Source organism: Microcaecilia unicolor, chromosome 9 (genome assembly GCF_901765095.1).
Source record: "Microcaecilia unicolor chromosome 9, aMicUni1.1, whole genome shotgun sequence".
Classification (NCBI taxonomy): Eukaryota; Metazoa; Chordata; class Amphibia; order Gymnophiona; family Siphonopidae; genus Microcaecilia; species Microcaecilia unicolor.
The window spans coordinates 94,359,069-94,372,652 of NC_044039.1; the positions used below are offsets into that span (position 1 = coordinate 94,359,069).

The 13,584-nt window shown below is 39.8% G+C and overlaps 1 protein-coding gene across 6 annotated transcripts in view; it reads right to left on the reverse strand.

Moving 5' to 3' along the window:
- Positions 1–13,584, reverse strand: part of CASC1 (cancer susceptibility 1) — a 245,373-nt gene that overhangs the window by 136,056 nt on the left and 95,733 nt on the right. For all 6 annotated transcript variants that reach the window (XM_030213984.1, XM_030213982.1, XM_030213981.1 and 3 more), the window contains 3 exons: positions 5,800–5,904; positions 4,822–4,959; positions 2,839–2,985 (listed from right to left, as the gene is read on the reverse strand). In XM_030213984.1, coding sequence (XP_030069844.1) covers positions 2,839–2,985; positions 4,822–4,947 — 273 coding nt within the window. In that variant the 5' untranslated portion in view covers positions 4,948–4,959; positions 5,800–5,904. The remainder of the gene's footprint in view (positions 1–2,838; positions 2,986–4,821; positions 4,960–5,799; positions 5,905–13,584) is intronic.

The window sequence follows — 13,584 nt, forward strand, 5'->3', positions numbered from 1 at the left end:
CAACCACAGGTCCCATAAGCCTTAGGGTGAGCAGCACCATGATAGACAGGGATGGATCTGTAGGAACAGCTGAGCCCAGGAGCTGGATAATGATGGAAAGGAATACTAGCACCCCTGTTGTTAATGATCCAGCATGTGTGTGATTTTTTTTTTTTTATTTGCCTTGTATGGTCTTGATTTGTATGTAATAAGTCTTTCCTATTATTTTTATCTTGTTTTTACATTTTTAGATTATTGTGAACCGCTTGGATCCTATTGCCGGCCTGGCGGGATATTACATTTTAATAAACATTAGGACCAATAACGAATTCTCCTAAAAGTGGGTGCGTATATGGAATCCTGAAGCCCAGAAGCTTGGAGAGGGCATTCTGGGAAAAAGGCAGGATTCAGGAAGGGTCATTGCCCTCAGAAGGGAAGTTTGTTGGGTCCTGATTGATAGAAAGAAGCAAGCCAGCTGGCAGGCACCAGGCTAATAGGATGGGAGGGGCTGAATGTCCTATCAGCCTTTAAAACCCTTGTCCTAAAAGCAATTGGGCAAAAGGGGTGGCCTGGGAGAGGAGGAAGAGCCCACAGCCCAGGAACCTGGTGAGAGTTTGACCGGGCAAGCTCTGAAATCCCAGAACAGCGAGGACTACTAAAAGAGGGCCAAAGATTGACTGCGGAGAACAAGAAAGAAAATGCAACAAAGATGAAAAACCCTTTTTGGATTTACAAATATTTTAAAATGATGGGCAATTACACATAACCATCATTAGGAAACCAACAGACTGCAATAGTTTATTATATTATCAAAGTTTTTATCCAAAATCTGTGTGTGACAACATCCTGGTAAAACCATTTCTAGTCTGAAATGCATATGTTCATCTTCACATAAATTTGTTAATCAAACTAAAGGGATAAAGAAAACAATTTTTGGATAAAGGATATCCAATCTCAGTAATAAAATGAGCATATAAAAGGGTACAGTATGTGAACAGAGACTGGGTACTAACTCCACAGACTTGTACAAGTCCACTTAAATATGTGTGTACGTTACTGTATTCCATGGAAACTTTTATGGTCAAAAAGATCCTTTGTAAATATTGGAAGGTATTATAAGTTCATCAGATTTTCATGCTTTACCTAAATTTGCTTTTTAGTGTAGGAAAATTTTAAAAGACTATTTGGTGAGCTCTAGCCTTTACTTCAAGAAAGAAAAATGAGGCAAAGAAGCATCTAAAGACTAACGATTATAGAAATATAAGAAATGCCAGCAATTAAAGACCAAAATAGTCCATCCAGTCTGCCAGCTGAAATCCGTCCACTTTAGGTAGATAGGATAATGAACAGCTAAGCAAAATGGGGGGAGGGTTACATATGGGAGTATTTATCCTTTCTGACAGCACCCTCCATACTGTAGGAATTGTAGAGCATTGTACTTGACAGAAGATAGAGTTGGAAAAATAAATCAAGAAAAACTGAGAGAGCCATGTGGGAATACCTTTTCACTCAATAGATTCTTTGAACTGCAGAAAGGAATTGACTAGATCTTATTGCTGGCTGTTTGACATTCTAACTATTAAATTTTAGACTCCCTATTAAGTTAACATTGTTATGCCTTGAAGCCGGTGCAAGCCGAAATGTGGCCACATCGGGCAGGTGACTTTTGTATCAACAAGTGAACTAGACATTAGTAAAGACTTTTTACCATACTGCTTTGTTTTATTGATTTTTTTTTTTACAACTCTATCTTCTGACTATGTGTTTGTTTGTTGACTTTTTTGCCTCTCTTTGATTTTTTGAGCTTTCAACTTGCCATGAATGGGTAACTGGTTAGGCCATATGGTCTTTATCTGCTGTTATTTTCTCTGTTTCTGTTATAGTAGTTGCTTCCACTGCTGCTGCAAGCAGGCCAGTTCAGGGCTTGATGTCTTCAGCTTTGCTTCTTACAAGATTTATACTTAAGTTAAACACTAAGACAGCACTTACCAATCATCTATGTATTTAGAGGCCAGGTCACAACTCCAAACACGACAGTTGCAACCCACAGTTTGGGAAGCCCTGCACTAAAGCCTCTTTCCATGTCTCTAGCAAGTTTTGCAATAATCCTTATGGCCACCAAAATTAGTGACCGCTTAGGAAAGAAATCCTGCCTTCTCATGTTCATTGAAGTTTGGGTTTTCAGACATGGTTCTCAATGCACGTCATCCCAGCCTTCTTAGAAGGCTGATGCTGCTGTTTGTGCTACAATAGTATTTGACTTATTTTAGAAGGGAGATATGTTTCATTTAGGTGGCACTTTTTAAAACCAGCACATTACTTGCTCCAAGCAAACTTTCACAAGCAACTCTCTGTGGCAGAGGGTCCCAAACTGTGGGTTGGGACCCCAAAAGTGTGGACACACAACCAATGTTTGGGATCATGATCTGGGTGGACTCTCCATAGGTGCATCATTATTCTGCATTTCTGATGGGTCACATAATTTTATTTGGACCAAATCATAAGGTATGGCCATAAAAAGACTGACAAGCACTGTCCTGTTGAGTTTTCTTTAGAAATTGTCAGGTGGGATCCACAGATACTTCCATACCTGTGGATTTTGCATGTTAAAGTGCAAAGTCAGTACAATAAAGCCCATGCAGAATTTCAAAATGAAACTCCCACCTATCTGCTGGCTTTGACATCTGGTTCCATTCCATTTGTATAACAGATACTTTACCCACAGAGGAAAAGAACAATGGTTTTACCCTCCTCATTTGCAATATTCTGTCTGTCTTATAATGTACCTATATATTATTCTATAACAGCTTGCCCTTCACAAAATTATACAAAATAATAATAAAAAATGGAATCACTTACTTTAAGAAGATGATCTGTTCCTTCATTGCATTTGTTCCCGAGTAAAGCCTGCAAGTCTAGAATTGTTCCTTTGTATTGTATAACTTCATTTTCAGAAAGAACATGAGAAGGAGTATCCAACAATAAGAATTCCAGTTCCTGTATTAGCTGTTGGACAATATTCAATTTCTGTATTAAGTCATAATTCACTTCCTAAGAGTACTCTTAAAAAAAAACAGCATGTGTACTTGAACCCTTGTGATTTTAAATCTAGATAAAGGAAATCCTGAAAATACTAGACAGCCAGCAAAATTATTATTAGGACTACACATTGATTACATTTTTTAATGGCACAAGTAATTGCATAAAATGGCCCACTCACATTTCCACCTGTACAGTGCAAAATATAGATGTATATTCTCAAAACTGACATATTTCAGTTACTAAACTGAAAATAAAATCATTTTTCTTACATTTGTTGTAAAGTGATTTTACTTTTCTGTTCATCTGTTCCCTCCCTCTAGTTCTGCTCCTCTGTCTGTGCTCTGAACTCTGTTTTTGAGTCTCCTCTCTACATACTATTTCTTTCCTCTCCTACTCTGTTCTCAGTAGTGTATCTTACCGGCATTTGTCAAACTGATTTTTGACAGGTTATACACCCACTTCTGGGTTCTCAGCCAATCAGAAGCAAGGACACACCCAAACCATGCCCACTTCTGTCCAAACCCCACACCCTTTGATGTCATCACCGGGTGTGACATCATAGCCCTACCCAAGCCCCGTGCTTTTGCATAACCACATCCTTTGCCCTGCCTTATTTGTATAGCCCTGGCCACTTTGTACAACCCCCACCCATTTGGATAACCCCATCCCAAGCCCAGCCCCTGGAAGTGCTGACATAGCCACACCCCTTTTCAAAGATGGCGACTACTACTAGACATATCACATCACTTCCTGTTTCCACTACTAGCTGCCATCTTGGATGAGGTCAAGTGATGGGATGTGACATCAAACGCCCCCTCAGCCATGGAGGAATGTGTGCAGATTAACCTTTTTTCTCACAGGAAAGAAAATAGGCATTTGTTTTCTTTTTCATTCAGAAGGATACCATGTGCTTATTTTAAGCTGAATCGAATTAGGTCCATCTGTTTTTAAGAAGGACAGCCTGAATGCTGAATGACAGCCATTTTAGGCTTTAAAACAAAAGGCTCAACTCCAGACCCTCCTCCTCCTGCTCTTTGCTTTAAAGGGCACATAGACAAAAGAATTAGTGTTAATGCGATGTGCTGTGCCCCTCCTCTCGCATAGGGTTACCATATGGCTCCAGAAAAAAGCAAAACCCGGACTAGATCAATGTGTCCTCCTTTTTCTGGAGCCATATGGTAACCCTACTCCTGCAGCCCTTCTGCTTTTTGTGCCTGAAGAGCTGTTTGTTTGAAGACATGTCAAAGAAAAAAAGGCATTTTTTAACCAATGCAGGGAAAAAGGAAAATTACATTTTTTAGGCTTTAAAGACCACATAGACAAAAGAACTAGTGTTGAATTTTAAAACAGATACAGAGCAATGTGCTCTTTCCTGTGTAAGAATTCACATTCACCAAAGCTGCTGTGTGCAGACAGTCCCTGAAGAGCTGCTTGCTTTTTGAGATCAATCAGTATGCAATCCCCTCCCTTTTCTGAATGTAGGATCAGAGCCTGGCAATATGTATCCTGTTGTTAAGTTGCTGGCATGGAGTGCATTTTGCACAATTGAGATAAGTAATTGCCTCATCTGTAGTTTTATTTGTTGTTTCTAATAGCTTTTTTCTTATGAACAACGGCTGCCACTGTATCTTTTCTTACTATTAAGGATAAAATGTGTCGCATTTTGATATGTTAAAGTCTGCCACGTTTTATATTCCTCCTTGATACATTTGTTATTTCTCTCTTTTTAGGAAGGTACAGAGTTTTTCCCCCTCTCTTTTCTATAAATGTGGATTAGCGACAGATTGGCTTAACACATACATTTATTACCAAGTTACTTTTGCACAGCACAGATTGAATGTCTTCATTCTGAACTTCTCTCCACAAACTGATAAAAGTATTTATTTCATGAAGTACAGTTGGATCAGGACTCCCATCGCATTTCATATAACGTTCCCACTAGAAAGAAAATAAGTTCAATAAATGCAAAAGTTTCAAGTGTACCTTTTTCCAAGATCAAAATCCAGTACAGTAAGCAGAATATTACTTAGCCTAAAAAGTGTACAAATACAAGTGTACGTTAAGCATGTACATATACATATTGTATAAAATATGTGTATATTGTAACTCTGCTTCCACTCTGCCCAATCATGCCCCCAGGAGCAGATCACTTAAAAGTAGGTGCACACTTTCTATATGTAAACGTTTTACTCACATATACAGTTGTACAATTTTATAAAAGCCCTTCTCTGTGTATAAAACACGCTTTACGTACAGAAAAAGCTTATAAGACTATGCTCTTGATATTTAGGTATAAGTGCATGCATACATCCTGTATGGATTTATATTTACTAACAGCAAGAAGAGACATTCCCAGGGGTGAGACTAGTGCAGGGTTTTCACTTTTATACATACTTTAGAAAATTCAAGTATAAACAAGTAAATTAAGCTACAAATTTGTGCACCCCAGAAAGTACATTTAAATATAAACAGGACCATGTTTATGAAAGCTTACTGCACGTTAGCAGATATTAGTGCACTCTAAATGACTCAAAGCTCATTTTATTCCTATGGGCCATGCAGCACTTTAGCATGCTAATAACTGTTAGTACATGCTGAGCTTCAGTAAGCATAGCCCACAGTTTTCTTGGGGTAATTTTCAAAACAGAAGTATACAAGCATTTTTGTTTTGAAAATTCAGCAAAGATTGCAACTACAGAAGTATGCACAGCCTTTTTACCCATACACACACACTTAATGTTGATAATCTATAAAAGCACTTTCTAAAAACAACTTTACCTTTGCTTGTGCTCTCAGCTCACTTTTCCATTCCTCAGCAACAGCAAATTTATTTTTCAACAGTAAATCAAGCTCTGTCAGTTCTTCTTCTCTATGTTCTAGTTCCTGTTACAATTAAATTTAAAACCATTTAATTTTACTTTAATTCATGTAATATCTAACAGCACAACATCAATAAAAAAAACTACTTTGGCATTTGTTGAAAAGACATTCACCAAAATACAAAATAATGAAAGACAAACGCATCTCAAATTAAAACATGACCAATTCAGATGTCAATAAAGAATATCCTAGCAAGATCATCTTGGAATTAGATGGAAAATCGAATTCACAACAGCCATCCAAAAGAAAAAGGATGGTAAGCAAACACAACAAAAAATATTTAGCAAATTGCTAGCAGATATATTAAAACTTTATTCAAGGAGAATAAAGTTTTACAGAGAGTTCGGATGCTCATTTTCAAAGTTACATGTAATTTTGTGAGCCTGATATTCAAACCGCAGAAGGTAGTCGAGCTGCCTCCCGCAGTCAGCGCTGAGAGCAGATATTCCATGGCAGGCCATTTCCAGTGACCGGCATTGAATATCTGGTTTATCTTTGGCTGCTAAGAACATAGCCAGCCATGTTGACATTCAGCACTGGCTGGCTAAGTTCATAGCAGCCAACAATAGATCTGCTATGGACGTGGCCAGATTTGGCCGCAAAACTTAGTTGGCAATGTGCTGAAAATTGGCAGATAGCCGGTTACATCACACGATATAACAGGCTATCTGCTAAGCGCTAACCAGCAATATTTAGGGGAGATAGCCAGCTATCTCCTACTGAATATCACAGGATAGCCAGCTAAGTACCATTTAACCGGCCAGGTGTCATTCCTGGCCAGTTAAATGGTTTTGAATGTCAGCCGGTGTAAGTCTATGTGTTTGAAAGTGAGCACCATAGCCTCCTAGAAGAGGACACTGATGAACTGCCTGGTCTCCTTCATAAAATTTATGAGTGGTAATCTTTGGGCCTGCAGGAATAATTTTCAAGAGGAAATTTCCCATGCAAAAATACCACAAGACTAATGGTAACCTTTCCAATTGTTTGATAGCAGTGCAAAATCGTTACAATAAGCATATTTTATGACATTGATAGTTTTCCCCATAATGAGGGATAACGATTTTCAGCTACCAGTTTTACTCCGGTAACTGCTTATTAATTGTCTTCTAAGTGCTCAAGGTCAAAAAAATACACAGCTCATACCCTAATTAAACATTTATATAGAAATTTCTAATGTAACTGAGCCCCAACTGCTGCAGCTTTATCTTACAATCCTGAAGCTTCTTCTGTTTTATCTGACTTGCCCTGCTCACATCTGAGAATGCTCTAATCTTCTGACCCCCCCCCCCCCCCCACAAAAAAAAATTAGAACCTTTCTCTGCCCATCTCCAAAATAAATACCATCAAAGTCTTTCTGGACACAATCTATCTGAAAATGTGTATGTTTTAACAATAAAATAAACTTCATATGAGCAATCAAATCACCAAAAATCTCAGTTCTAAAAAGAACTCTTGTATATCTGATCAATCAATATTCTGGATCAAATGAGAATCTAAAAATGACAGAAAAAGTTTCTTAACAATCTTAATATTACTGATTTAATAAATATGTGGTAGCATGCTACAATTTACCCCAACTTCTGTAAGATATAAAACATTTTTCTCAATTATCTATCGCTCATGCTCTTAAAATACAATAATTGTATAGAACATTCAATCTGCTACCTACTTCTCTTTAAAAAAAAATGCATACATTACTATTCTCAATCCATTTAGAAACAGGTTATGCCTATATAATGTTTCCCAAGGAGGTTGCAACATTACCCGCCTGATCTGCATGCTATGAATGCTAAAAGAGAGCACACCTCAAATAGCTGATTCAAACAAGCTCAAGTCCCAATTAAATATATATATAACTGTCAACCGTTAAAAAAGAACATAGCTAATAAATGTAAATGACTATTGTACCACCAAAGGTCATACCCGTGAAACAGTTCTAGTTTAATTGAACATCATTTCAGCATTGTTTTTCAAAAATTAGAACCTCTACAAAATCAATCAAATCTAAGGGCCCTGTTTACCAAAGCGCACTAGTGTTTTTAATGTGCGCTAAAAATTAGTGCACGCTAATGCTTGAGACAGCCATATATTCCTATGGGTGTCTTTAGCATTACCGTGTGCTAAAAACACTAGCGCACCTATAGCGCAGCTTAGTAAACAGGGCTCTAAAATTGGTAAAAAAAAAAAAGACATTGTGTTGAATATAATCATAAATTTGAAGGTTTGTATTGTGTGGTAATAGATTGAAGACAACAGACTTTGAGTTGCGGGACATTTGTAAGAAACTAACGGGCCCTTTTACTAAGCTGATGAAAAAAGTGGCCTGCGTTAGTTTTACCACAGGAAATTGGTGCACACTGGGCCATTTTTTATCACGGCAGGAAAAAGGTCTTTTTTTTTTTAATGGGCTAGTAAACGGTTGTGCGCTAATATTAAAATTAGTGCGAGGCTATTTTCTGCTTGAGCCCTTAACGCCATCTATTTAGAAGATGGTAAGGGCTCATGTGCTACTTTGTGGTAATCAGGCACCACGCTGCAATGTGCCTGTGCTGCCAAATACTGCCGGGAAGACCCCCCATGGTAGAAAATAGAAAATTATTTCTACCATGGAAAGCTGTGTGCGCCAACTTCGGAACTACCGCCTGGCGCCCGCACTACCCCAGCAGTAGCGTCAATTTGGTGTGTGCAACCTGCGCAGTAGCCCTACCACGGCTTAGCAAAAGGGCCCCTAAGGGCCTCTTTTACCAAACAGTATGGTAATGCCGATAAAGCCCAGTCAAAATGAATGGGCTTTGACAGCTTTGCTGCACCTGTAATCGCTAGCGCGGTTTGGTAAGAGACCCTAAGACAAAGGGTGCAGTGTTGGATTTATCGCTTAGACACAGTAGCACCCAGAGTTTAAATCAAAGAATTGAATGGAATGCTTTTGTCTGATTTTATGTGAGATCTTCTGACATCAGCTTGTTGGAAGTGACTTAATGTAGACAGCATTCTTTATAGCAGCAGGCGTAATTGTTTCTGATGTAAGTTCACAATTGGTGAAATCCTCTGATGCCTATGGCAAAAGGGTCCCTGTTGTAGTAAAAAAAAAAAAAAAAAACTAATTCCCACTTTGACTCCCACTTTGACTCCCAAGTTCTAACAGTGTGATTTATAATTGCAGTACACTGTGAATGTAGATCATCATATTGGAGTATTCAGAGAAATTATATATCAACCATAGAGACTACATGATAGATGAGTAAAACTTTTTTGTAATAAACAACTACTATTTTGGTTTTGAAATGAGCGTCTTTTCAGTGTTTAAGCTAGCTGTTGAATTAATCTGAAGATTAAATAAAGGGGGTTTTGTTTTGTTTTTTTAACCTATGAGTATACTTAGGACAGCTTATGTACACTGAATAGTGTGAGTGCTGTCACTTAAGTCTGAGGGGTTTTTTCTCATTTTTTTGATACATTTTGAAAGTGTTATCATTATCTTTACTAGACTTGGATCAGTTAGGTATCAATGTGATTTATACTTGATGACAGCAAAATATTTGGACTTCTCTTAATTGAAATCTCCCATTATTATTGGGTTAGTAAACTTGTTAATGTTCTAGAAATTTCTTCCCACATTTTCTATGCTGTACCCAGATATATACCAATACCTACACTAGGAAAAACTTTGTTGAAACTCAGGCCCAGAGCACAAAGGTCCCGTTAAGAATCTGTTTAAGAATCTGTCTGTATTTTCAAATCAGTAAAAATTATCGATTTGGAAATACAGAGGGATTCACAAAGAGAATCGTATGCAAATGAGTTGCTCATTGCTTTTGCGACCCAGCTTGTTTGCATGCAACATGGGGGAAGCCAGTCGGTGAGCTGAGCATGCGCAGAACAATCGCTATGTGTGGCTGCTGTGCGCATGCTATAGACAGCTCTCAAAAGCAGTAGATGTAGGCCTTTGGGGGGGGGGGGGATGGAGCAGCATGTAGGCAACGGCGGGTGGGACAGTGCTGGCTAATGTGCAGTCACTGGCGACTGACAAGCAGAACTGTGCTAGGGCTCCTTGCCTCCCCGTTGCTAGGAAAAAATGGGAAAAGTATAGAATATGCTGTCTGCTGCTCTGGGCTGTCATTTTCTGAGAGAAATCAGCATCAGGGCTTGGTTCCACCCCAGCTGTTCCTGCTGCTTCCTTCTATTAGCCTGCTGACATCCTGGAACTCCCTATCTCCCTGAAGATGGACTCTCATCGGCTGGCTGCTGTCCCAACAACTCTTCCCTGAAAGGCTTCCCAGATGACATCATTCAAGTTGTAAGCTGACTGGCTCTGAACTTCCTCCAGTAGTGAGTGGGCGGGACATCGCAGGCTGACACTGTCCAATTGGTTTAGCCTCTCTCTGTTGTGCTTCTAGCATGGGGGATGCTGTTTTGGTAAGTCACCATTACTTTTATGCTTTATATTTCGGCACTGCAATATTTCTTTTACAGCCATTGGTGAAGTTTGCACTATTTGTAATTGCAATACTGCCCCCCCCCCCCCCCCCATTTCTTGCCAGTAAAATGTCAATTGAAAGAAGAATGGCACGGCTTTCATACATGCAAGGAATCTGTGTGTAAGCCGGTGTACTTTCTTTTTTGTGCTCCATCTTCTCTGCCTACTTGCGACAATGAAGAACGACAGCTTCAGACCTCCCGTTAAAATTTCAATGGTAAAGGTAGGGACTGCTTTTGTGCATGGGGTCGAAAATGGCTGTGCATTGCCTTGCATACACACTGTAATAGTAATTAGCGTATTATAATAGCTTTGATTCCGTTTTTTCGTTAGCTGCTACCGTGACAGGAAAATGGCTTGGAGAACCCTTTTTTGCATGTCTCATTTTACTACTTGCTCGCTAAACCGGCTAGTAATAGTTTAAAAACCACATTCCTGGCTCGTTAGGTTTAGTACATCTGGCTCTCAAGCAAGATCGCGCTGTACTGGCCACGGCAGATATGGTTCCCTCTTCTTCAGGAATTATCCTCCAAAGAACCGTGGAGATTGGAGTGTTTTCCGACCCTCATCACACAGAATGAGGGGTTGCTTCTATATCCCAAATTCTAGTCTCCGTCTCTCACAGCTTGGATATTGAGAACCTAGAATTTGCTTCCTTGGGTCTTTTGGAGGGTGTCTCCCGAGTTTTGCTGGCTTCCAGGAAAGATTCCACTAAGACGTGTGTCTCTTTTAAATGGAAGAGGTTTGCAATCTGGTGTGAGAGCAAGGCCCTAGATCCCCTTACTTGCCCTACACAGACCCTGATTGAATACCTTCTACACTTATCAGAATCTGGTCTCAAGACCAAAAGGGTTCACCTTAGTACAATTAGTGTTTATTATCAAAGTGTAGAAGGTAAGCCCATCTCTGAACAGCCTTTAGTTGTTCACTTCATGAGAGGTTTGTTTTTGTCAAAGCCCCCTATCAAACCTCCACCAATGTCATGGGATCTCAACGTCATTCTTACCCAGCTGATGAAAGCTCTTTTTGAGACACTGAATTCCTGCCATCTGAAGTACTTGACCTGGAAGGTCATTTTCTTGGTGGCTGTTACTTCAGCTCGTAGAGTCAGTGAGCTTCAGGCCTTAGTAGTGGATGCACCTTATACTAAGTTTCATCACAACAGACTAATCCTCTGCACACACCCTAAGTTCCTGCCGAAGGTGGTGTTGAAATTCCATCTGAACCAGTCGATTGTTTTGCCAACATTCTTTTGCCGACCTCATGCCCATCCTGGTGAAAGCAGCTTGCACACCCTGGATTTCAAGAGAGCATTTGCCAACTACATGGAGTGGACAAGGCACCACAGACAATCCGCCCAGCTGTTTGTTTCTTTTGATCCCAACAGGATGGAAGTTGCCATTGGGAAACGCACTATTTCAATTTGGCTGGCAGATTGCACTTCCTTCACTTATGCCCAAGCTGGGCTGGCCCTAGGGTCATGTGATGGCTCACAACGTGAGAGACATGGCTACGTCAGTAGCCCACTTAAGGTCAGCCTCCATTGAAGAAAATTGGAAGGCTGCGAAGTGGTCTTCAGTCCACACATTCATACCACACTACTGCCTTGAGAAGGATACCCAAAACGACAGTTGGTTCAGGCAGACAATGTTGCAGAATCTGTTTGGGGTCTAGAATCCAACTCCACCCTCCTAGGCCCATTTTATTCTGTTCCAGGCTGCACTCTCATTCAGATTCTATATAGTTTCAGGTTAATCTGTGTTATGTCCTTGCCGTTGCGAGGCCCAATTGACCAATATTTGTTTATTTTAGTGAGCCTTGATGCTAGGGATTCCTCACTTATAAGGATAAAAGCCTTCTTGTCCTTGGAGAAAGCGAAGATATTTACTGAGGACAGCAGGCTTCATATTCTCACAATCCCTTCCACCTCCCCTTGGAGTTGTCTCCTTTATTATTTTCACTTTATTTTTTGCTTTAGTATTAAACTGAGGAGACCATGTTCACACAACAAAAGGGAAGGCACTCGCGCATGCGTGGTGGAGCATGGCTCGCACTCCACAAAGCTCTCTCTTTAGCTTTGGCAAAATGCTGGACTGGGGGACACAGACTTAAGAATATGAAGCCTGCTGTCCTTGAAGAATACCTGCTACAGGTAAATATCTTCCCTTTATCAGAATACAATTATTCAGTACTATGTGGCTTACATAAGTAATAGGCAGTACAGACAATACAGTACAGACAGGGCAAGACTCATAGAAGGTTGCAAGTGACGTAACCACATCACACCATTTTTGCACAAACTTCATTGGCTACCAGTACAACACAGGGCTAAATTTAAAACTCTGTCTGATCTTCAAGGCCCTGAAAGGACATGGACCCAAGTGAAGAATAGGATGATCCCCCACACATCGCCAAGGACTCTAAGGTCCTCCCAAAGACTTTCACTAGCCACACCCTCTCCAAAAGACATTACACGATGTGATACCCGCAAGCAAACCTTCTCCGGAGTAGCCCCCATACTCTGGAATGCACTGCCTGAAAGGTTCCACTTAACACAAGACTATCTCTACTTCAGGAAGAAGGTGAAAGCTTGGCTCTTCAACCAGGCCTTTAATGGAAGAAGTAACTAACTTGTTAGTCTCACTCACACACACAAGGAGTGACTCGGGCTGCACATACTGCAGCAGTACATGTTTATCCACTCCTACTCTAGCCGAGATAATATTTAACCATCTCTCTGACCTCATGTGCAACTTTCTTTAAATCAGTCACCTTACTTTCTAACTCTTTCTACTTTCTTACCCATCTATACGTTACAGCTTTGCCTTACCCTTCACTATCAATTATGTTCTATTACGTATTGTATTGGCATTGTAAGTAGTATACCATGCCATATTTTGTATTGTTATTTGAGTATTTTGACTGCTGTAATTGCCTATTGCTCATGTTTGATCTATTCTTATTGTACACTGCCTCGACTGAATTCCTTCAAAAAGGTGGTAAATAAATCCTAATAAATAAATAAATGTTATGAAAACTGTAATAATTAAAAGTACATTCTTGAAAAGGCAGCAGCAGGAAGAAAGATCTTAGTTGTAACATAGTAACATAGTAGATGACGGCAGAAAAAGACCTGCATGGTCCATCCAGTCTGCCCAACAAGATAAACTCATATCTGCTACTTTTTGTGTATACCTTACCTTGAT